Raw genomic sequence first — 26,856 nt, forward strand, 5'->3', positions numbered from 1 at the left:
AGATAGATAGATAGATAGATAGATAGATAGATAGATACTTTATTGATCCCCGAGGGGAAATTCTAGACATCCAGCAGCAGGTATAATACACAAAGTTACAAATTGAATACACAAAGTTACAAAATAAAATATATAAAATATAAAGATAAAGATACATATAAATACAATCAAATAAAAAAATAGAATATAAAATGTGAAAATACAGTCTTTAGTGTGTGTGTGTAATGTAGAATGGAGGTTGTGCAGTTGAACAATAGACAGTGAACACCAGTTGATAAAGTAAGGATAACTGATGTCAGCCATACAGAAAGTGCAAATACACAGTTATATAATGATTTAAATTCAGCAGTGCAAAAGATACGTAAACGGTAGATGGATGAACTAGTGAATAAACTACTAGTGCAAAATAGGGTGGAACTATAAAAATAGTGTTATAGGCATCAGCAAGTCTGAGAGTGTGTCCATAGCTGAGGGTGTGGCCATGGTGTGGCCAGAGTTGCCAGAGTGAAAAAGTGTCACAGAGTCTTTAGTTTGCTGTGCTGAGATGAGTTAAAAAGTCTTATGGCCTGAGGGACAAAAGACTTTCGGAGTCTGTCTGTGGAGCAGGACTGGGACAGTAGTCTGCCGCTGAATGAGCTCCTCTGCCTTTTATATTATATATATATATTTTTTACCTTTAACTTCTATTACTCTATGTACTTCACTATTGTTGCTATAAGTTGCTTTGAACAAAAGTGTCTGCCAAATGTAATGTAATGTAATGTAATGTAATGTAACCAAAGAAACAATGACAGAAACACCAGTAATAATTGCAGCAAATTTGCAGTAATGTGATTTGAGTCTGACTAAGCAGAAACTCAACTGGGTACCAAGTGTAAATGCATGTATCTAGAATATTATCAGGATGGAATTCAGATAATAGATGTTTGGTCACCCCAACTGCGACCCAGAAAGTTTTGTCCACTGGTTTTATGTTGATCCCGCAAGTATGCCAATAATAGGCCCCATAAAAGTCAGTAATGGCACCAGGAAAGATTAAACATGGCCTTTATCGGGGCTGTACACTGTACACTGCACATGGAGCATAGATGAGAGAACTCTTAACATAGGCTGTTATAATTTGACCCATTTGGGAAGCCCAACCGCATCCCCAGTAACAACACAGGTACGAACCCACTAAGAATCATGCCCACCTGGAACCCACCCAGCCCACATCCCACCCGTATGAGCCCCTCATGGTAATGTTGGCTGGGACATTGGCTGGATGTCCTACCTCTGTGATCCTCATGCGGAGGCTGTGGTTGTCCGCCTGCAGGGTGTCCAGGCGGGAGGTGTTGGTCTGGTTCACGCTGGTCACAGAGGTGGAGGTCTTTGAGTCGTCCTTCTTCTGGTTCTGTGTGAACTTCAACCGGCGGTTCTGAGTGGCTGCATCTGGGTTTGTCCTCATTGTGATAAGCTGGTGGAAAATTGTAGAAAGAACCCTAAACATTTCTGTAGTTTATATATTATGTTTGCACATCTTATTAAGTCAAATTTGTGTGAACAATAGTTATCTATAGGTTTGATTTTCTTGACTAGGAACGCACAGCAAACTCCAACCTAGGTAACCTAGGTAACATGATTCAACTGTAAAGCAAGTCACTCAGCCAAATGCCACAAAATGTAAATATAAAATATTTAAGTGAATATATATAAACAACTCACTGTATATTCCATAATGCCATAGAAACAAAAGAGTTATTCATAAAGCCTCTGTATTAGGTTACGGTTCCTTAAGCAAGTGAAAAGTCACACAACTTATACCCAAAGATGTTTTTTTTCTTTCTTTTTTTTTTTAAACAGGCATTCAACAGTTAAGTAATTAAGTAAAGGAAGGTGGTTTTGATGGCATTATTTTCAGCACCTTCAATTTTACAGCATTTTAATTTTGTGTCTGTTATAATTATTATAGTATTACATCTTCCATCCAGATAGATAATTATACACATACAGTGGCAAGAAAAAGTATGAAAAGAATAAAGTCCCCCCGAAAGCTCTTTTTGGCAAGGTATGGGAAGTTTGAGTGGTTTATTCAGACTCTAGGTATGCTAACACTCGACCCTAATTAGCTTTTGAGGTCATTAAAGCAAGGATACATTTACTTTATATACTATTGTGTTATTATTTAGACACATTCTATTTGTCAATAACCTTGACTTGAATGAAGATCAGATCACACTGTATGACAAAACGCCACAAAATGTAAATATATAATATTTAAGTGAATATATATAAACTAGTCATTGTATATTCCATAATGCCATAGTGTATCTAATAGTAATATCTGTTTTTTAATTACACATTAAACATTTTACCTTTTCAATCAACGTTTAAAATCACAGAAAATATAAAGGGGTGACAACTTTTGATTATATCAAATATTGATCATAATTATTTTTACAAGTTACAGATAATGTCTATAGAGAACTTTTAACTACTCTGGATTATTAAACAAGGAGCATTATTATCAGACAGTGCCAGAAACCACAGGTCTGTCTGAGGTTACTTTACACCTGCAGTGTACGATACATAATTAGACTTGGAAATGTGCACAGTGCTGTTGTTTTGCCTCAGAGCAGAACAGAGCAGATGTGCAGGATTATATAGGGCTCTACACGCAGCAAAAATAACACACTGACTATTATATTAACAGAATTCTGTAATTATAAAAATGTAATGAAATTGCATCAGACACCAAAGGTGGCAGACCTCTAGCATCATCCAGTTTCTCACTCCAGCACATTTATGTCATGTACTACATTCTTACTGCCACCCAGCTTCAGACTAATTAGTAGATTATGCAACAACAGCAGAACGATTATGCAATCAGATTGTGCTCAAAGTATAAAATAGCCCTGAAAAGAGTCCTGAAGAGTAAACTTAGTATTGTTAATTGAATCATGCATGGAAAGGCTGTATTATTATCAGAAAGTCTAATAATTATTCGGATACTCAGACAGTCCTATTTCTCATTTTTATCAAGATGATCAATCTACACATGCCAAAGGTCATGGGATAGCAGTACATAAATTGTTCATGAATTGTAACCTCAGGGCATGGCTTGGAAAAAAAACTAACACCCACATCTGTATATCTGAGTAGAGAGGTTGAATAATTGCCAGCATACTTGTACTCATACCAAAGTGATGTGAAATTTTAAAAGCAAAAGTTTGAGTGAGGTCTGATAGTGGATCCCAGATATTTTATTTCTAAAGTGTATGAAGATTAACATTCCTCAATGTCACAATGTGTACCAGGAATATGTTATAAAAGGCATTACCACCCACAGTAGACAGTGCAGTAGGTGGTCATGATTGTGACCGGCAGCATCTAGCTAGAATTGTCAATAGAACCAGATATTAGACTCTGGAAAAAAATAACTATCACATGCATTGCACAGCATGCCCCACATACATATACTACTGGTTCCTGCAGTGTTCTTTAGCTTCTGTGGGACATGGGGATTTACATGACAGATCATTTGTTTAGTGTAAAAAACAGAGTTAAATAATCTCAGAATTATAAACGAGATTTAAGATTTGACATGCAAAGATATGACTTTTCTGCAAAAAGGGACTGAAGTCATTTTATTTCCCTGCACAGCTGCCCTGCTCTGCTTTAAGGCAAAACAATTGCAGTTCTTACTCTGCTGTTTACAGGGCGTGCAAATCTAAAGAAACCAATCTCCTCCAGCCCTTTCCTCCCATATTTGAGAAATCAGTGCCACTGCTGCCACTGTTGTTCTCAAATCCCTCACTGTGGATTTTGTGGCCCAAATGTTATTTGTCCCTCGCAATAAATATGAGTAACAGGTAATTTTTTTTTTTCTGTAAATAAGGGAATAGCTGAGTGCTACAAGGTCCTCACCTTTGGCACAAACACCAGGCACAGTGTGATGGTGCTGCAGAAAATGATGACCAGGGCCACAATGCAAAACTGCACGTTCGGCTGATCTCGAGTCAGGAAGGATACGGCCGCCCCGATGATGCACATGATGCCGACGTTGTACACACTCATGCCGATGTACTTGCTGTCGTTCAGCGCGGGAATGCTGACGTTCCTCGTCTCCCAGGCCAGAAAACAACCGAACAACTGAGGAGGAGAAGAAAGAGAGAGGTTAAATGGACATGTGAGATCTGAGGAGTAAAATAATCAGCTTGTTTCGATCAATAGACATGGCTTTGAGGGGTCTATAAGGGGTTGAGGGTCAGAGAGCTGTGATGCTTTATGAACTTTATGATTATTGACAGCAGTTTACTGAATGTATCAGTTTAGTGTCCAATACACTATTGCATGTACTGTCATACCATTACATTGGTAGTGACCAATCTGTCACCCTGCAGTATTTTTGCACATGCTTAATAAAATCTTATGGAAATTGACATATTAGCGAGCTAATGCAAATAAATGACCAGTGTTTGGTACCGGCAATGAACCAAAATGATTTTTCACCTGAAACCAAACGAAATAAACATTGGTTAATGCTGAATGAGTTTTTTTTTTTTTTTCATTTTCACACTTACATAAGTAAAATAATGGAAGCGCCACAGGCGGCGGGAGAGACGGCAGAAGCGCGGTAAGCGGGGAGGTATCCGAGCGAGGCTAGCAGCTAGCCCACACAAGCCAGCTATCCCCACCATGCTTTTGGCGAATGTAAGATCGCTGGACAATAAACTGGACTACATCCGCTTACTTCAGTCAACTCAGAAGACCGTGAGAGACTGTTGTGTTTATATTTTCACGGAAACTTGGCTCAACAACAGCGTCCCGGACCATGCCGTTCAGCTGGAGAGGCTAACATGCTATCGGGCGGACCGCGCGCTAACTGACGGAGGTAAGAGCCGCGGCGGCGGACTCTGTGTTTACATCAGCGATGCTTGGTGTCGGAACGTTGTTGTGGTCTGTAAACACTGCTCACCGGTAGTGGAACTGATGATTATCAAATGCCGTCCGTTCTATCTACCGAGAGATTTCTCCACCGTGCTGATCGCTGCTGTTTACATCCCTCCGACCTCCAACAACAGCGTGAGGAGTGAAGCACTGAATGAACTGTACCAGTACATCAGTGAGCAGCAGACAGCGCACCCAGATGCTTTTCTCATTCTGGCTGGAGATTTCAACCATGCAGACCCAAAGAGCGTGTTTTCTGGACTTTTTAAACACATAGACTTTCCAACCAGGGGAAACAACACTTTGGACCAGGTCTTTACTACACACAGAGGAGCCTACCGAGCCTCCCCCCTCCCCCACCTGGGAGCCTCTGATCACCTCACCATTATGCTAATGCCAGCTTACAGACCACTGGTTAAAGTCACCAAACCAGTTCTGAAGCAGGTACGAGTGTGGCCAGAGGGTTCCTCAGAGGCACTTCAGGACTGTTTCAGCACAACAGACTGGAACATGTTTAGAGAGGCTGCCACCCACAACAACTCCACGGACATTCAGGAGTACACAGAAACTGTCTCTGCCTACATCACCAAGTGCATTGATGATGTAACCGACCTCAAGACCATCACTGTTCGGGCTAATCAGAAGCCATGGCTGACAGGAGAGGTCCACAAGCTCCTGAAGGCTAGAAATGCAGCCTTCACAGCTGGAGACCAGGCAGGCCTGAGGACAGCCAGGGCCAACCTGTCCCGCGGCATCAGGAAAGCTAAGAGGCAGTACTCCAAGAAGATATCCCAACGCTTCAGCGACAGCAGAGACACACGGAACCTGTGGCAAGGGATTCAGTCTATCACAGGCTACAAACCCCATCCACAGACCTGCAACAGCGACACATCTCTGCTGAACGACCTGAATGGATTCTTCGCAAGGTTCGAGCCACTCAACAACACACCCGCCCAGAAATCCATCCCTCCTCCTGGTGACCAGGTGCTAACGCTCTCCCAAGACAGTGTGAGGAGAGCATTCAGCAGGATCAATGCTCGAAAATCTCCTGGACCTGACAACATTCCTGGTCGTGTGCTGAAGGACTGTGCCTGGGAACTCGCAGAGGTTTATACGGACATCTACAACACCTCTCTGAGTCAGGCGGTGGTTCCCACATGCTTCAAAGCCACCACCATCATCCCTGTCCCTAAGAAGGCATCGCCATCCTGTCTCAACGACTATCGTCCGGTTGCACTCACCCCCATCCTCATGAAGTGCTTCGAACGACTAGTCATGCACCATATCAAGTCTTCACTCCCCTCCTCCCTGGACCCCTACCAGTTTGCATATCGGTCAAATCGCTCGACCGATGATGCCATCTCCACTGTTCTCCACTCAGCCCTCACACACCTGGACAAGAAAGACACCTACGTCAGAATGCTGTTTGTTGACTTCAGTTCAGCATTCAACACAATCATCCCCCAACAGCTCATACACAAACTGGACAGTCTGGGGCTGAGCACTTCCCTGTGCAACTGGCTGTTGGACTTCCTGACTGGTAGACCACAGGCAGTGCGGGTTGGCAGCAACACATCCAGCATCACCACACTGAACACAGGGGCTCCCCAAGGATGTGTACTGAGCCCCCTCCTGTTCACTCTGCTGACCCACGACTGCACACCAGAACACACCTCCAACCTCTTCGTCAAGTTTGCGGATGACACGACGGTGGTGGGTCTCATCAGCAACAACGATGAGTCACACTACAGGAGCGAGGTGAGCCGCCTGGCCTCCTGGTGCAAACACAACAATCTCTCTCTGAACACAGAGAAGACTAAGGAGATTGTTGTGGACTTCAGGAGAACTCACACACTGCACACTCCTCTGTCTATCAACGGAACTGCTGTGGAGAGGGTGAGCAGCACCAAGTTCCTGGGTGTGCACGTCACAGAGGACCTCTCCTGGAGCACCAACTCAGCATCACTGGCCAGGAAGGCAAACCAGCGTCTCTACTTTCTCCGCAAGCTGAGAAGAGCTGGAACCCCCACCCCCATCATGACCACTTTCTACAGAGGGGCCATCGAGAGCATCCTGACCAGCTGTTTCACCGTGTGGTACGGGGCCTGCACAGCATCCTGCCGCAGGACCCTCCAGCGCATCGTGAGAGCAGCTGAGAAGATCGTTGGCACCTCTCTCCCCTCCCTTCAGGACCTGTACAGCTCCCGCCTCACGCGGAAAGCCCTCCGTCTGGCAGGAGATCCCTCCCACCCACTACACAGCTTCTTCAGCCTGCTGCCATCAGGGAGAAGACTGCGGAGTCTCGGGTCTAGGACCAGCAGACTGCGAGACAGCCCCATCCATCAGGCTGTGAGGATGCTGAACTCTCTTCCCGCACTACCCCCCATCCCAATCCTGCCCACAGCACACACACTCTCATCATCCTGACCCCACATCCTCCCACCAACACAGTACTGAAACTCTGCACTAGAACACACAAAGTACTGTAACTTTTGTAAAAGGACCTGCACTACACACCCAATACCTGCACTACTGTTACGCTGCACTGTCATACACACTTTAATTCCCCAAGAACTGGGAACTTTAAGAACTTTACCAGCCTTAAGCTAGATACAACATTGCACTACTGTTATACGGGTTCTATTTATATTGTCACTTGATCTTAATCACCATTAATATTGCACTATTATCTTCTGTCTCACAAATGTCTATTGTGTTTTTGTTGTATTGTACATATAGTGTCTCCCACTCATTTAGATTTAGATTATATATTTATCTCTTTTTATTTCTATTTATATATCTATTTCACCCCCACCACTACTGCACCTTGTTCTGTCTCATGTATGTCTGTGTCCCTGCTGCTGTATTGTACACATAGTGTCTCCCCTTTTTCTTTATTTTTCTTTATTATCCATTATCTGTACTTGCTGTAAAATTGGGAAGGAGAGTAACGTAATTTCAATTCTATGTATGTCCTGTACATATGCAGCATTGACAATAAAACTACTTGAACTTGAACTTGAACTATAACTGCACTGTCATTTCACATTAGTAGAGTGAGTTGTTTCAATCCCAATCACGTACACTGTGTTATAAAGGCACTGAGAGTTGACTGTGAAATATTTAGTAGTGAGGAATTTTCACGACAGGACTTGTTGCACAGGTGCTGCATCCTACCATAATACCACACTGGAACTCTCTGAGCTTCTGAGAGTGACCCATTCTTTCACTAATGTTTTTAGAAGCATGAGTAGAGACTTGGTTTTATACACCATGTTCAATGATTTGGATGGGTGAGCAAAAACTTTTGACAATATAGAAAAAAATAAAGAAAAAGCTATCACAAAACTACAATAAAAAAATGTAAGTTGGGATTTGACAACATCATCAAAAATATTATTGTTTGGTGCAAGTTATTTGCAAGAAAAAAGCCAAAAAAGGCTTTTCGATGTAATTTGACCTAAATATTTGGTGCAAACCAGCTTCTTACTGGCAATTTTACCATGAAACAGATCTGTTACTGATTTGCTCCACAGTGAATCTGGTGGTGTGTTTTTGAATCTGGCCCTTTAAAGCTAAGCTTACATGTGTATGAGGTGTGTATCTGCTGCAGACAGGATGATGAATCATAGTTCAACCTGAAGGCCAAATGTAGGCAGACCTACTTAACATTAAAGGCAGCTAATGACACCTGTTCAGCTTTTCAAAGAAATCTGTCATTAACACACCTACAAATCTGCCAGAGCATTGTGGGAAATATGAGTCAACTCACTGACACTCAGAGCCATCAGATTCTACAATCCCTCTGCAGGAGTCTTTTCATCTCAGACATACAGTCTTATGCAAAGGTTTGGGCACCTTTGGTCAAATTATCAGTGTTTGATTTTTTTTTATTATTTACTTATAAGTTTATCTTCAAAGAACACACATCTGTACATTTTAAGCTATGATTACTTATGCTTAATGCTTAATAATAAAAAAATACTTATGTTTAATGTTAAATATTCTACAATATGCTTTTGCTTAATTATTGTATATATTGCAAACATTAAGACATTATGTGGATGATTTAGACAACACTATTAAATTAATTGTCATGAATCAGTGTATTCTGGGTATGATAATGTTATACTGAGTTTATGAGATGTGAAGTTTAAGTTATTTAGATTCTACTGAGGCAGAATTATCCTTTTAAACGTACACACAGTTTGCACTTTGTAATTAATACAAATACTAACATTACTACAACAACAAGTGGCATTACTAATAATACTTCTAACTATTAGTTTTATACCTACAACCATTTGTGTACTTGGGCGATATGGCCCTAAAATAATATCACGATATTTCGTGGTATTTTCGAGATTACGATACTCTTGGCGATATGACAAAATACTGAATTTAAAAAATGATTTTAAGAATACACTACTGCACCAAAATTAGTATCAAATTTTCTTATTGCATACAGTATGATATGGCACACCCTTAGCTGAGATATTAAAACACAAAATAAAATACAAGAAATTTATCAGATTTTCATAATACTAATAATAATGCACTCCAAATATCTCAATATATCCAGGATTAAAGTAAAAAAAAAATGATACTGGACAGATATAATCTGTCTCTAGTAGATATATAATGGGAAATGAGAACAGTGTGAATTTTTCTTTTGCTGAAAACGGAAAAAAGTAGTACCCTGATGTGATAATTAGGGGTGGGTGATATGGTACGATATTTCAGGGTATAATAGGGTGCAGATATTGAAAAATTTTGGCGATATTATCGAGTATGATACAATATGGCACACCCCTACTTAATACTAGTGCTATTATTACTGTTAGTGATATTGGTTCTTTTAATAACACTACAACTACTGTTACTTTTTCTAATACTACACTGTATCCATGCAACATACAATATTATATTCAGTGAATAAACCTTAGAATTTTCAAAGTCCAAAGAAAAATGAAATGAAAATGAAGAGGCCATGTTTTATCGCTAGACCAGAAAAATCCAAAATACCAAAATTACCAGAACACAACTAATTTATTGGTGTTTGTTGAGTTTGAATTTGAATAAGGTCTTAATCAAACATATACTATTGCTGTTACTTCTACTAATATTAGTAGTACTACTATTAATACCACTATTATTTTACTACAATTAGTACCATTAATACTACAATTAGTACTATTACTACTAGCAGTAGTAAAAGTACTGATATTATTAGTAATATTGCAACAAGTACTCTGCAATTACTTTTACTATTAAATTCAAACACAACCAGCATATGTAGTGCAATATAGCTCTGCCCCCCCCCTCTCTTTCTTTCTCTCTCTCCCTCTTTCCCTCTTTTTCTCTCTCTCTGTCTCCCTCTCTCACTCTCCCTCTTTCTCTCTCTCTCTCTCCCCTCTCTTCATCTCCCTCTTTTTCTCTCTCCCTCTCTTTCACTCTCTCTCTCCATCTCTCTCTCCCTCTCTTTGTCTTCCTCTTTCACTTCCTCTCTTTCTGTCTCCTTTTCCCTCCCCCCCTCTCTCTCTCTCTCTCTCTCTTTCTCTCTCTCTCTCTTTCTCTCTCCCTCTGCCCTTTTTTCAGTCCACAGTTACATGTCAGCACTGAATAATTCACTGACCACACTGTTAAACTGGGTTTTTTAAACTCACACACACAGAGATAAGATAAAGACTGATGTTTTCAGGTTTTCAGGTTTTCAGGTGTGTCACATCACATTCAAGCAGCTGGGAATTGCATGACAGTGCTTGTCACTCACAGTGATGAGTGTGATTGTTTGTGTGTGTGTGTGTGCACGTGTGTGTGTGTGTGTGAGTGTGGGAGAAGGCCAATCACAGAGCATCTCCTGCAGATGAACAGCAAGGGCTGATGAGAGAGTGTAAGCTGACCCCCACCGCTGCTGCTTGTGTACAGTAGGGCAGTGAGGGGCAGAGGGTAAAGACCTGTCAGCCCACTGAGACGCGCGGCACCATTACAGCAGCAGGAATAAAAGGCTGATTCATTTCAGCAGGCCACAGGGCCAGACAAAGGCCAGACTTTATTGCCTTTTATTCCATGATACTGCCACCACTGCCTCAAAAATAATAAGCAATGCTGCAGGCAATTAACCCACTGGGTCCTGCTGCACCGTGCTGCTGTGATATGAAAAGGTTCATATGAAAGAGTGCCCTAAGAGGAGGAGAATCCTGTACAATATGCACTCATACATTTTTTTTTGCTTCAAATATTTATAAGAATTCTAAATTAATTATGTGTTTTTTTCATCACCTGATTACTATTTAGTTACTTAACAAATACCAAAAAATAAAAATGTATTAAACATCCTGTTTAATAAAGTACAACCAAAATCATTTTACTTAAAATTCTAAGCTCATTGTGTTGCTGTATAAAAGTGTGTTTGATATCTGAGAAAACTGTATGCAAATATAAAATTATACATACATACAAAGTAGAAAAGTGTATTTTCTGAGGAAAAGTCCACACTTCAAGTCATTTTAAAAACTTAAACCATTAAATCATTTTGCTTGATGGTTGCGATGGTGTTGCTAATAGTCTGATATGGTGCTGTTGTTGTGGTTGCTATGGTGTCACCTGGTGATTAGTATGGTTGCTGTTATGGTGTTACTCAGTTTTCCACAGGTTATTGCTTAGCAGTACACTATAGTATCCCAGGTGGTCGATATGGTGTTAGTAAGTGGTGGATGCAATAGTGTTTTCCCTAGTGTTGCTATGGTGATGCTTTGTAGTTGTTAGGATTTGTAGGTATACAGATGTTATCATCCCAGATCCTTGCTTTTGCATCCAACACAGCTGATATGAAGTATAGTAAAACTAAATGGTTGTTATGGTGCTGCTTAACAGTTGCCATTGAGTTTTCATAGCAACCACATGAGTCAGTATAGCAATTTCATAGAAATTTAAGTAGTTAGCTCTTGACAAGGCACACTTGTTAATTGAAAGCCATTCCACTGAAATCTGACCGTTATCTAATGAGTCATGAGTCATGTGCCAAGATGTGTCATATAGACAAAAGGTGCCTACTTTGAAGAATCTTAAACATACAATATAGTCTGGTTTGGTTAACACTTTTTTGTTTACTGAATAATTTCATATGTTTTTCTTCATAGTTTGAATGACTTTAGTATTCATATGCAATGCATAAAAAATTAAATAATAAAAAAAAAAACAGTGAATTTAAGGTGTGTCCAAACTTTTGACTGGTACTGTACATGCACCCCCATTCTTCCAAAGCATTCTTAAAAATATGGATTTGACAGGTTAATGGAAAAACTGTAGAAATAGTAGTAGATGGGTTTAAAACTGAGATAACCCCCCTTCAAAATAAATAATACTGCAGTCTGACCTCAATCCTGAGGAAATGTTCATGTTCAGAGATGCTGTGGCCCGAAATGTTCTCACTTACCATAAGGAGGCCTTTGTAGGCATACACAATCCCCAGCCAAATGGTCATGTGTGTGTTCTCACAGTGCTCCAGGAAGGGCCGGATAGCGATGTCTTGGCCCTGAGGGTCTGCCTGTGGAGACACAGCGGGGAGACGGGCACAGTGAGGGGAGATAACACTCACAAAAATCACCATCACAAACAACAACAACAACAGCCACAGGATACTGGCATTTCATGGGCAGAAGCCATGGGCTGTCGGTCACTTTCAATCTCTTCCACACCATAAAAATCTATTTCGTTGGAGAACAGAGCAACTGGGGTTCCCAAACTGTTACCATAAATACAAAACACATTCCAGTCATGTTTTTATAAGTCATGCTTTTTTTTTGTTATGAGTGAATACGATTTATTTACAGTAACATTTTATTAGACACACTACGTAAATGTTCTACCTTAAAATTAAATTAAAATACATTGTCTGTCACACTTTCAGGCCTACTTTCTGTCTCTGCTGATTCCAGGTACCCTTACTTTCATAAGATCCACCCAATCACAGAGACAAAATTCCTAAATTCTCAATCACCTGAATACTAATCACTGTGTTCCTTAGTACACCACATTGTTCCTTAGTCACTTAGCGAAGTATTGCCAACACATTTGTTGTTGCATACCGAGCAGTTTCCTGTCTGTGTGCTATACCATGCAAGATTTCCCATTGGTCTCCTAGCTTTGGCTGTATTCTCTCTTGAGGATAGTGACCTTATTTATGCAAAGACAATAAAAAATAACATGTCATTTGAACTGGGGTGCCCAAACTTTTGAATGAGACTCCATGTGTATACATGCATACATACTGTGCAAACAAAATAACAACACTAACAGAATCATTTGGATCTATGGAGATGTTGCCATTAACACACAAATAGTAAATGAAATTCAGTAAAAGTCACTTTTTTTTTTTTTTAAATCAGACCTGCATGAAAGTGGCGTGATTTATCAGGACTGTGCCTGTGGAATGCATGGCCACACATGATGAGCTTTCATTAGGCATGATCTCCAATCCGCTCATCTCCCACCCCGGATTCACAGGTGATTGTGAGGATAGTGAAGAACCTCAGGTAGCTCAGACGGCTATGGAAATGGGTCACGTGAGGCTCACCAGAGAGACACCGCTTGCTGGGCTTTCCGAAAGGCCGCACTAATAAGCCAATTACCTCTGCAGGATGCCAGAGGAGTAACGCTGATAAACAATAAGACTTTATGGGTCAGACATTGACTGCTTGACATATTTACAGCCAAGCAATGCAAACGAGCCAGCCTGCCCAGTTAAATAGGTCAGTATAGCAAAGTGCAGGTAGAATAGTGCTAGTCAGAATATTATGACCACTTCCTTGGTCCTCTCTACACTTACTGTCCAATTTTTTAAAGATTCACTTTCTCTGCAAACTTTATTATCCTTTTTTCACCCTATTGTTAAGGGTCAGAAGCCAAAAACACCACCAGAGAGCAGCTATTATTTGAGTGGTGGGTTTAATATTCTCAGCACTGCAGTGACACTCACATGGTGGTGGAGTGTTAGTAGTGTGTGTTGTGCTGGTAAAAGGTGATCCGACACAGCAGTGCTGCTGAAGTTTTTAAACACCTCTGTGTCACTGCTGGAATGAGAAGAGTTCACCAATCAGAAATATCCAGGCAATAGTTTTGGGCTCTGACAACAGTCTAGAAGATAACCAACACAACTATGTAGCAACATATGAGCTTCTGTGCCAGACTTTACATCTACAAGATGAAGCAGAGTGGAGATGAAGTGTTTAAAAACTCCAGCAGCACTGCTCTGTCTGATCCACTTACGATACTGATACCAGACCAATACACACCCCACCCAACAGACCAGCACCATGTCACTGTCACTGCAGTGCTTAGATTGGCCCACTATCCAAATAGATCAGAATTAGATATCCAGGGTTCTTGCACCATTTTAAAAGTCAAATTCAATGATTTTCAAGACCTTTTTAAGACCTCAATAAATAAAATTTCAGGGCCAGAAATGTAGTTATCATTTCTTTGGTAGAAAATAATGTATTGTATTGGAAATCAAATCCTATTTTTTTTATTTATTTTTTTTAATTTGTTGAACCCTGTGATCTGTGGTGGTCCTGTGTAGTCCAGACACGTGAACAACTGGTCATAATATTCTGACTAGAAACTGAACTGGGTTTACCTCTGTACACAGGCCGTAAAAGTAGCCAGGCTCTAACCTACTTTAAACTGTCCCACTTTGAGAACCTTCAGCATGCCATGGGTACAGCCCATCCTCAAAGATGCACCAAGTCGTAAACACACAGTGAAGCCCTTCAGCTCGGCAGATTCTTCCCGGTTTAGCCATGGTGTGCAGACGCTAGCCTTTCATCTACCCCTTGTCTAAGCACATCTGAGCGATAGAGGGTTTCCATCCCGCACTCCAAGTGTTTAGAAGTTGACTTTGCAAAGAGGCTGAGAAAGGGAAGTAGGGCAGTCAACACAAGCAGCACTATTTATATATGAGGCTGTTCCTGTGCGAGTGTGCAAAATAGCAGGGGTGCACAAGCTTCATGAAAGGGATAAACCACCAAAGAAAAAATAACGGTTGAAGTCTGTTCTGTTGTTTATTGTCTAATCTTGATAAGATGTGCAAAATCAGAAAAAAATCAGTGCATGATGTGAGTGTAGCTTTTCTAAAATGTTCAAGCTATCAGGTAGAAGTAGCATATATTTCCATTGTTTCTGCTCCCTAAGAATGGCATGATATTCCTTTTGATAAGGAGTCAGACCTCGATTAGCAAATCAGGCCTGAGGCACATCAACCAATGTAATTAGGAACTGTCAGCTCAATCAAATTACCAAGCTTTATTATGTCTCTAACTCTTTAAACCTTGTGCTAGCAATCAGTAACATTGAGTTCCTCTAAGCAACTGTCAAAAGATACATGAAAAGACTATAATAAGGTAAACAGGAGTTTTTACAGTGTGAAACTGTAATAAAGCCTGGAGCACTTTTTTTGGGACGATTTTAATCCTGATTTTGTCTTTCCAAGATGTTTGTCATCATAAAAATAACACTCTGTGGATAATCTGGTAGTGTGAGAACAGCAATGAGTCAGTCCTTATCATCTGTGACTTGAGCCAACAGAAATCTAGTTGAAAAACTGTGCAAAGAGCAAACACCTAACTGTTTAGCTCTGTGAAACACATATCTCCAACTGACATAACAGGACAGAGAAAGATATAGGAGACCTAACTAGAAATAAGTAATGTGTTACATATTTTAATATTGGATATTTTTTCTGTCCTGTGTTTGTGTGTATGCTCAGGAATAATGAGTATTTTTGTAGAGACTTAATATAAAGTGTGAGGTGTAATGTGTACCAGCATTAATAAATACTGTAGCAAGTCAGGGGAATTGTGATAATCAGAGTAAGATTTAGAGACCAGAGAGAACTTCTCATATGCTGAAAAGAAAGGCAAATCAAAACCTCAATATACCTGCCAACCTTCCGACTCAGGAATGGTGCAACTCTACTGTGCAAAGTCATAAAAAATAAGAAAAGTCATATGACCTTATCTTAAAAATCAACATCTGACAGAACATCCAGAGACTTCAAACAAATCCCTGTGATGTCATTAGTTAGGAGTAACTTCAGGGCTCAGGGCAAAGGTTTGTCAGGAAGACAAACTTTTGAGCAAAAATCTGAATTATGATTTATGGCACACCCCTCACACAGCATATCTGCATCCCCCACATACACAAACACATACACATACATCTCCATCCATCTATTCTACCCAAGCTCTGCAGCTAATATGAGAAACACTGAAAATTTGAACTGAATTCTGCTCACCAAAAATATTCACTTAGTGAAATCAGGGAATAACAAAACCAAAACACCGCCCAGCCCTCATCATGTCAATCCTTTGCTTTAGACGGACAAGCTCGGAGACGGTTGCCAGGCAACTACCAACGGTCGAGCAGCACCGCTGCTCATTGGTCGCTGCTGTCATTTATCAGCGCATTAGGCCTCTAATGTAATTGTTCATCAGAGACTGGAAAGGGTGACAGGGTGTCTGCAGAGAGAGAGAGAGAGAGAGAGAGAGAGAGAGAGAGAGAGAGAGACAGGGGGACACAGGCAGCCGAGCATAGACTCCCTCAGAAAGAGAGAGAGAGAGAGAGAGAGAGAGAGAGAGAGATTCAGACAGCGGGAGAAAAAGAGAGAGAGTGTTTACTTATGAGAGTTGGAACAGTTGAAGGAACAGACTGATGGAGACTTAGCAGAGGAAATGGAGTGTTCACTCACTGTCAACTGAAACAGCCTCATGTGAGGAGAGTGGCTTAGTGAGAGAGGAGAGGAAAGAGAGAGAGAGACAGAGACACAGAGAGAGAGAGAGACAGAGAGAGAGAGACAGAGAGAGAGAGACAGAGAGAGAGAGAGTCATCAGCCCAGCTGACAACAGCTTTTCATCAAGCCCAGTTGTAATATCAGGGGGAACATTCCCCAAACCTTGCAGAACATTGAACTCTGCTTCTGACAACCAGCTGACACTCCAGCATAGTGAAAACTGCACCCACTTGGAGCAGAGTAGTAACGTGTGAAGTTTGATGGGTTCTGCAGGAAGGGTCCTGTGGGTTGAATTATTTCACCTATAATGAACGTTCAGCTAACAGTGTCTCGCTGAAGCGCTGAAGTGCTGAAGTGTTGAAGACCTGAAATGGAAACCGTTCTGGAGTCTATATTCTGGAGAATATATGGGCTCCAAGCGATTCAGCAGACCAAAAGCTTAGGAGTTTTTTTCCCTTGTTCTCGTTTGGTTTGGTTTATTTCCATACAGAGAAAAAAACAACAAACAAAGTGCACCAAACAAACCATGGGAGAATGTGTTTTTGCTTATTGGTCAGACTTGTCTGGGGTAAGTAAAGGAAGAAGGTTCTGTGTTCTGGACTAGCAAATATTTCAATGTAATTAAACATGGAGCAAATGACAGAGATGGGATTTGTTGATGTGATATGCTAGATTAAACTACATCTACAAGACTGATGATAGTTGGATTGAACTGAGACCTCTCACCACAAACTAACCACCCTAGACCATTCCTAGACCACCAACTCTTGCAGGTTATGATGTTGTTTTGGTCTGCCTTTCAGTGCGATTACTGTCTTTACACCAGCCAAAGCTAATCTCACCAAGTTAACAGAATTAAAAAGTGTCGGTGTAAAAACACCCAATGTCACTGACACTATTGGCCTAAGGATTGCAAGTTAAAATCTTGGGTCATGCTGCCTTGTCATTAGCAGTCACAGCCTGAGAGAGCACAACTGGACTTGCTTACTCTGGTTACACTTCCATTGCAATGTGGCACAGGCATCTGTTAGATGATGTATCAGAGCTGGGGATTCAGTGCTTTTCTCTGACCACATTTCGCTTCCTAGTGATGCTGCACTGGCACCAGCTTGCTGACTTCACATGCACATGTGAGTCAGTATCAAAAGTCTTCTCTATATTAATTAGAGTAAAGAAAAGCTAAAAATCTGAGTAAAAGAGTTCTGCAAGATGGTAGTAAAACAAAATCCCACTCTGAGACTCTGCAGCTGCTCAGGGAAGCCACGCTCACTCATGAATGAGACAGAAATCCAGCTGTAACCATAATTAAATGCTCTGAGGATGTGCCGACTGTACTTTCAAACATTATGAGGAGTCTCAAGAGGTTACAGCAGTTACTCGCAGGAATGGTTCATGGTAATATCAGTGTAATATGTTTCCTGTCATGTCTGGTGTTTAAATTATGCCATGTGGTTTACAGTATGTTGCTGACAAGCACTATAGTAAATAGATATCCAGAAAAAACTGATACAATGTATTCTGGTCTGCTTTTAGAGTCCAGCTCCACTGTGCTTGCATGAACTTTGCAAAGGAATGGAAACTAACAAGTGAATTTCCTGAAAGACATGCTATTGTGTTGTTTTATGCTATTTCACGTGGTAGCTACTACATTTCTATCATCTTTGGATGTTCTAAGTGAATGACTAAGCACTTTTGTAGGACTATCTGTATAAGTGTGTCTGCTAAATTCAGTAAAAGTAGATGTAAATGTGTCAAGTTAAAGTAAATCCATCCTGAATATCAGCAGGTCTCACACATTCTCTGCCAGTGCATGAAAAGGGCGTAGGATTTGGCAGAGCATCTATGTTCAGCTACACTTGAGCTCAATTTCATTGGTTACAGTGAGTCAAACTGAGCTCTAAAGCACAGCGACAAATCTGCATGACCTTAAGCAAAGCCTCCATGTGGGTTCACCAGGTTCAGAGGAGTGTGGGAGCATGTCAAAAAAGATTTAGGTGATAATTAACTCCTAGTCTGAGATATATATCACCCTTATAATCGAAGAACAAAATTTAAAAAAGTCAAATTTGGATCCGAATCATGTGTCAGCCAGCTCAGATAAACCTGGACTAATATTTAATATTTAAACATATGGAACAAATAAAACTAAAAGAAATTACTTGAAGCAGTAAGCTGTAAAATCCGTCATGGCTCCGAGAGGGCTTTCTTGTGTGTCCAAATTTTTCCACATCTATGTCTTTAGATTAATAAATAAATATTTTTTGTATATGACCTAAGGGGCTTATTTTGAATTGGGGTGTCACATTTAAGGCAGGGAATCAGGGTACCTAGAGCTCTAGGTACCAACAGAACACCACACACAACCTGAACTGACATTGCTATGTACAACCACAGAAGAGGAACACAGGAACAAGGAGAACTATTTATACACACAGACAAGGACAGGAAACGGGAAACACCTGGGACCAGGTAACAAGGGGGCGGGGCTACAAATGAACAGGTAAGCACACAGAAGACAGGGGCACATATGGGAGATATGGGATACATACAGGGCACATGCAGAGACAAAACAAACACAGGGACAGACCAGAGAGAACAAAACCGGACGAGAAAGTGACATGGGGTGCTTAAAATTACATTATAACTCACATATTATACAAAAAATACCAAAAAAATCTGGGATGTATCTGTAAACATTTTTAATTCTAAAATAACTTTAAATTAAAAAAAAAAAACAATTCAATTTGGGATTTTTAAAGAAAACATCTCGAAATCTCAAATGGAATTTGTGTGGCTATGAATATGTATAATTAAAAACAAAATATGGAAAACAAGTTGTGAAATTGCAATGGATAACTGCACTGTTTCAGGCCATTGGGTTTTTAAACAAGCTCTTGCTGCTGTTAAAAAAAGAAGTAAAGACTATGAAATATATCTTAAAGATATTGGTAATATATCTGTTTTATTTTAAATGTTTTAACTCTGCATGTGAATTGTTTATTTAAATGTAACATGTCCGTTCATTTTAATGTAGGTAACCAAAAGTATGTAGTGGAGAAACATGACTGTAAACTTTGTATGTATATTTGTCTGTAAAATGCTTTGAAAAACTTCAATAAAATTTATATAAAAAAGAACTCACATACTTCATAGTATTCAAATCATTTAACAAACTAGATAAGTTTGGTCAAACTCAGGAAGTCCAATAATGGCTATTAAATACAAAAAACACACATGCCCAACAACTTCTGTGTCTCAGCCTCACTAAAAAGACACTCTGACAGGAACTCTTAGCAGTTCACAGCCTGTGGCTGAGTGACCCATCTCGCTGAGTCTGAGCGGTGAAGGCCGCTGTGGCCTCTTTTCCCCAGCAGAGCTTCAAATGAGGTCTACCTGCCTCTGCCTGCTGTCAGGCCTGCTGCAGGGGAGCTGGGTCTCCACGGAAAGCCCTCTACCTCACCGCTGCTGCTGCTGCTTTTTTTGGGTCCACTGCTCTAAACTCCACTTCAAACGCTGGGACTTCAAAGTGGCCCTGCTGCAGCGCTGGCGGCGGCACCCGGGAGCTGCCAGAACTGATTTATTAGGAGCTAACTGCATCATTAAACCGCGCATCTAACCCTGAACATCACGCACATTTAAATATGCAAATGGCACACGTGCCACGCTAGATTTCAGACCGCACCCTTTGTTATGGGAGCCGGAAAAGCACTTTTTATTGCTGCCATTCTTTAATCTAACGCTCCGTCATAACCCAGGTTTAATCCCAACTCCCATCTGCTCTCTCTCTCTGTGAAGCTCGGGCACAGATGACTTTCACAAGGCTGCTGTCACATGACCGCCAGGAGTATCCTTATTCGCATAATTACCTTCTCTGCACCTCCCACACACAAAGAGAGAGGGAGAGAGAGAGAGAGAGAGAGAGAGAGAGAGAGAGAGAGAGAGAGAGAGAGAGAGAGAGAGACACACACACACAACTAATTGGGCTCCTGCATTTGAATTTGTGGACAGATGACTAAACAGTGAATGTGGCTGCCACAGTGATTTTAATATTCTCCTAGTCCTTTACTTTAGCTCATACTGTGGATACATAGTACATATATACAGTCTTATTCTGAAACTATGGAACCCTGGTCAGATTTTCATGGGAGGTAGAAAATAAACATAAAGCACAATATTTTCAGAAATGTATAATGTACAGTCTCTGACTTTTATAGCATATAAATAAGAAATCTAAACTATCTGATCATTTAAATGGTCATGTAAATACTCCACTTTCTTAGATTATTTGGATTATAGCCTAGAAATCTGAGCTGAAAATATCTTAAATAAATATTTATTATATTTAATATAATATATTATATTTATTTTATAATCCGATTTCTCAACACGCGTACATACTTATTTGATTTCTTTCAGTTTTATTTTATAATTTTTTTTTTAACTTAACCAGAACTGACAGACAATTGTAAAAACAAAAACAAACAAGCAAAACATGTATTTTTATCTACACAATATACAGAGTGAGTCAAAAGTCGCTGGCCACTCTTTTATTTTAGAAATGAAACAGAAATGAAACAAAATAGGGAATATCTGTATACTCCAGTGAGTAATGGATGAGAGGGACAAGCGCATGAAAAGTGTTAATTGGGTTACTGATCAGATATCAGTTTTTTTCGTAGAAATCTTTTTGTATTTTTATACAGCTACAATTCTGTAGTCTTTGCTGAGTACATGTAAACAGACCCCAAGAGTTGTAAAGGTTGTCAGTTAAATGATTCAGTAAGTTCAATCAAGTAGCATCACAGCACACTCAGAGGAAAGCGCAGCGACTCGATTGCGATACATCAGCTCACAGACATCCTGTGCTGCGGACATCACCATTTAGTGATGTGGGGAGAGAGCACCATCTACCCACCTGGAGGGAGCAGGGCCAATTTTGCTCCCTCTGAGTACCGGCAGCTTGATGGCAAAGCTGCATAAGCAGAGGTTCGAACCTGCAACCTCTTGCTCACAGTGGCAGGACTTTTCTAAGTAAATGTTTAAAAATCTGAATGCAGACAAAGGCTACAAAAAGATTTCTACCTTTTGAGAACTGCTATTAGGTTCAGGAACTATGTGAGTCAAAATGATATCTGGAAGTGCAAGAAAACTCTTGCTGAGTCTTGGTGGATCAATCCAAAAAACAAACCTATTCTGAGACCTCATCACAAATCTCTGAAAAGACATCTGAAGCTGGATTTCTGTAAACAAGTGTTGTGTACTGTGGCAGAGTCAAAAACATATTTGACCACAAACAGCAAAGATACTTTTGTAGAAAAAAGGGAATAGAATTTTTTAAAAAGAACACCTTGCCCGTTGTAAAGCATGGGGGTGGTTGTGTTTTCGCCAGAGATGTTGGCAACACTGCACTGGTGTAAGGAGAATATATTTCACAAAATACCAGCAAATCCTGGATGCAAATGTCAAACCATCTGTGAAAACACGAAGGGTGAACTTCTCCTACAAGATAAAGATTCAAAACATACCTCAGTTTCCACCACGGACTGCCAGAATAGATACAAACTGAAAGATTCGGCATTGCTCACACAGTCCCTTGACCTCACAGAAAAGTGGATATTCCTCAAAAAGCTGTAGAACTTAAGAAGATTTCAGAACTAGATGGAGTAAAACTACACAACATTTTTAACTGCTACAGAAATATAGAAAAATTTATCAATCCGTATGATTCCTCCTTAGGTTTTTAATGACAATTGGTATAAACCTATATAACCATTTTCACTATATGGACAAAAGTATTGGTACACCTGCTGATCATTTATTGCTTCTTCCAAAATCGAGGGTATTAAAAAGAGTTTATCTTGCTTTGCTGGAGAAACTGTCTCTGCTCTATAGATAAGACAATCTACTTTCAGACAAACCAAGTCTCCCTGAAGCTGCGGGAGTCTCCCGCATTTCGGTAGCGGCTCCCTGATGTCCGCGAGTCACATATAATCTCCCGGAATTCAGAACGAGTGCCCCACAAACGCGCACACAGGCGACAGACTTTTTTCTCTAATCGCGTGGGAAGGAGAGAGAGAAAACAGAGAGGGTTCTGATTGTTCTGTTCTCTGCAAAGAGTCTGTGAGACAGCCAATCAGTTTTTAGTGTGGGCAGGCAGTGTTTTTCCCCCCTCCCGGACGGGATTTGTTAAGAGAGTGAGAGAAAGCAGATCATGGCGGAGGCAATATTAATAATTATTGTAATATTATATGAAATGTTTTTGATGTTGTGCAATTTCTTGTGATATAGTTACTGTTAATTTTTGTCAAATAAAAAAAAAAAACATAGGCAGGAAAGCAGAGGCAGGGTCTTCCAAAAAGAAAAAAGATAAAACTCATTTCATTTCACCTCTGAATACTCTAAGTTTAATAAAAAAAAACGTAAAATTAATTAATATAATTTATTTTTTTTTTGCCCTGAAATCAGCTGTACTTTCTACTGGATTTTGGAGCATTGGAGCTGGGAGCATCTAATCAGTATCATTTCACGACAAAGCTTTAGTGGGGTCAAGATGTTGGTGATCATGTTGGATGATCACCACCCCAACTGCTCCACAGCTCAATGTTTGAAGTTTTTACACCCCTTCAGCCCAGGCATGGCATTAGTCATAATGACTGAAGGTTATCTGCTTCAGCTGCTTTGTTTAATTTTAATAGAATTTAACCTCAGTTAGTGTTATCATCTTATAATCCAGTGCGCCTTATGTATGAATTCTACCGGTCAGGTTGTAAGGAGCAGGAAAACCACTCTGCCTAAGTACAGCATTATAAAAGAGTTTTAGTGAACTTTCTCCAGCATCGAGGCTGAAGCAGTATTAGCATTAGCCGCTAACCACAGCACTAACTCTTTCGCTGTCCAGAGGTGAGTATATAAGACTGTAGTCTATGTGTTTACCTTGTTAAAACAAGCTACATGAATGAACAGATAGCTGATAGCTCTCTGGGTTGCCAAAACACTTAGGGTTCCTCAGTGTAGCACTGCTGGGTGGCGTTTACTGGCGCTAAGCGCCGCTAACTGTGGCTGGTGCTGCTGCTAACCGTGCTAAAATACTGGAAATCTAAGCTTACTGTAAATAAACATAAGTGTTTTACTCACCCAAAAAACAGGTTTCAGGAGAGAAATCTGTGTAGATTAACATCCAGCACTTGTTTGATTTTAATAGAAAATGTTTTTTTAAGAAATATAGTTTTGTTTACCTGCTGAATTAGAAGGTAAACATGACAACACCCACTTTACCTTACTATTATCACTTAAAATGTGCCTTATAATCCTGTGTGCCTTATACTCTGTAAAATACCGTAGGTTATTTGACCATTTAGTAAAGTGCTACAGTGTTGTGAATGCAATTTAAGGTGCATCATTATCAAAAGAGCACATATGATCCCAATATCAGAATTCTGACCACACCAGACAATCCCTAATGTCTCACTGAAGTAATTCTGGTTCTGATTTTACACACGGACCCCCTTGCCCAATCTGTCCAGCTTGTTTTCTTGCCACAGAGCAAACAAGATTTGTTACTGGTAGGCTGTCCACACATCCTTGTTGAGCCAAGGACATACAGAGGTCCCACATATGATAAAGCCATCAGCCATGACACCTAATTAGTACCGGCGCCCCTTCCCTCGCTCGCTTCTGTGCACCGGACACACACTCCAAGCTGTGAGGGATGGGGCGGTACTGCTCTCCATCACACTCTGCCTGCTGGCCATAGTGCACTCACACACATTTAATGCTGCAGGAACCCTCAGTGTTATTCATCATATGTAATAAAGCTAAATGCTAAATGGTTCTTGGCTTGGACGCATGGTTCTACTTATTATTGCTATATTTTATACTGATATATATTTGAGCTATTTAACAATATAAAGATTCTTCATACTCACATCTCCTTTAAAAAATGCTTCTTTTTTACAAAGCCTAAAATGGTTCTAAATTCTATGGCATCACTTAAAGGACTCTTTATAGGCCCTTTATTGTTGAGAGTGTATGTTAATCTAAAGTACAGATCACCTCAGTTTATAGTTTGGAACTGCTTAATAACAAATTAAAGGCTAATAAATTCCTGAAAAGCGCAATCTATTACCTCTGCATTACGAATCCACCCCGCGTGCCACCTTGCATCAGACGCGTGCGCGTGAACTTCAAACACTCCGCCTGATCTAATATCTGCTAAACATTCCGCCGTGCCTTCGCGAAGCTTCTCCTCGGCATCAGCTTGACCTCATATTTTCCCGCTCCCGCGGTTTACCTAGCCTGTGTTGATTCAGCAGGTACACGCTCTCTCTCAGGCTCGGCGGAAATTAGCCCCGTGTTAACATTAATTGAACAGGATTCTGTTTGCCAAAGAAAGGAGCGGGTGTGATATCTTTCCACAATGTTAATTTGGTTCCAGATACTAAACGTTCCAGATCATAATACAATCAAACAGCCTGATTACACACACGCACTGTTATCATGACCTGCTCAAGTCTTTATCATCTAACACCATGTGAGATTGTCTCTACTGTAAAACCTAATACAGAGTTAATGTACGGAATAAAGGATTTAATGAATTCATTTTATGCCTCTAAATAAATTCTGTGCTGAAGTTCAATAAAAAAAATCCTACTGTTTACAGTAAAGTCTTCAAAGAATTCCATCAAAATTAATCAGTTCATTCAGTCCATTGTATTTTTTTTTTTTTTTTGTATTTTCATGCATGTGCATATTGAATAAATAAACTATACCTTAGAGTTCAAGTGCAGATTAACCTTTGCACCTTTAAGGTAATTATTACAAACAATGTAAAAAATGCACATATACATGTATTGCAACGTTTTAGAATAAAAGTTCACCTAGTTAATAATAAATACTAATATTTAGCAGGTACATAGTATTACAAAAATAGCTGTAAAGTTAACTGAAAAGTTAGCTAGCTAGTTTATGACATTTATTAGCAATTTGAGATTAATCTGTTTTGTTTTTTACTTTTTTATCTTTGGAGAAAACAAACTTACACTATGTTAGCATGAGCTAACACTGATAAAACTGATGTATATAGATATAAAATTAATAGCCAGGTCCTGTAAATGATAGTTAGCAAGCTAGTTAATCAAGCTAGTTAATCTAGAGCACAGTTATACGTTTACACTAAATAAAACAAGAAATCATTAAGCTGAAGGACTTTAATTATATAATGTGTTAGAGTGTACTGTAAAAAAATGCATACATTGCATGTTATGGTACATTTTGTACATATTGTAAATTTTATGTTATAGTAAGCTTAAAGCCATAGTAAGACTTTTGAAAGAAAAACATGCTAACTTACAACATTTAATGTGTATTCTTAGCACATATACTATTCTTTAGCATTAAACCCATTAACATGTTCATTAAATTTACAGAAAATGTACTGTCGTTTTTTGGTAAAAAACACATCTCTTATAGCAGAAGAACAGTTAAGCCACAAACACCCTGCCTTTACCTCTCTCTGTCTGTTCTTCCCCTCTCTTTCTCTCTCTCTTTCTCTCTCTGTAATTGAGTCCTAGGGGGCTGTAGTTACTGTAGGGCCAGTGTTAGCGGTAGCTGGTTAAGAATCTGTTTTACACTTGAATGTGAAGAGGACAGGGCTGCTTATTATTGGCATGCAGTTGATCACCACTCATGAGCACAGCCAATGTGATGATTTCTGACTGAAGGGTGCGCATCTGAATAAAGACCATCCTCCCAGTGTACTGAATATCTGATGTGCTGTTTTAATTTTATTTTTTTTTAATTGAGGGATCTCGATACACAAACGCTACACAAATCATATATGCACAGAGCCTAGAGCGCAACCACCTCACACACAGGTCATACTCACAGCTGAATGTTGTCTCATTAGAAAGACTGAGAAGCTCTCTCTCTCTCTCTCTCTCTCTCTCTCTCTCTCTCTGCTTATAATAAAGGAGTCAACAGGGCAGTCCATAGTCTCCATAGTGCCTTCAAAACCAGTATACCTGTCCAAACCTCAGAAGTACACAAACACTGCTCTGTAAAGGTCACATGACTCTGTGTGTGACACTGCAGATATGATTAATGGTGTAGTTGCAGCAGTAGACTCAGTGCATTGCCAG

At 40.0% G+C, this 26,856-nt stretch overlaps 1 protein-coding gene across 1 annotated transcript in view; it reads right to left on the reverse strand.

The window, feature by feature from the left end:
* The window catches only part of gabbr2 (gamma-aminobutyric acid (GABA) B receptor, 2), a 306,925-nt gene that overhangs the window by 11,706 nt on the left and 268,363 nt on the right, over positions 1–26,856 (reverse strand). Inside the window, exons 14-16 of the mRNA XM_007258852.4 lie at positions 12,368–12,478; positions 3,907–4,131; positions 1,274–1,456 (exon numbers count right to left, since the gene is read on the reverse strand). Coding sequence (XP_007258914.2) covers positions 1,274–1,456; positions 3,907–4,131; positions 12,368–12,478 — 519 coding nt within the window. The remainder of the gene's footprint in view (positions 1–1,273; positions 1,457–3,906; positions 4,132–12,367; positions 12,479–26,856) is intronic.

Source organism: Astyanax mexicanus, chromosome 3 (genome assembly GCF_023375975.1).
Source record: "Astyanax mexicanus isolate ESR-SI-001 chromosome 3, AstMex3_surface, whole genome shotgun sequence".
NCBI lineage: Eukaryota > Metazoa > Chordata > Actinopteri > Characiformes > Acestrorhamphidae > Astyanax > Astyanax mexicanus.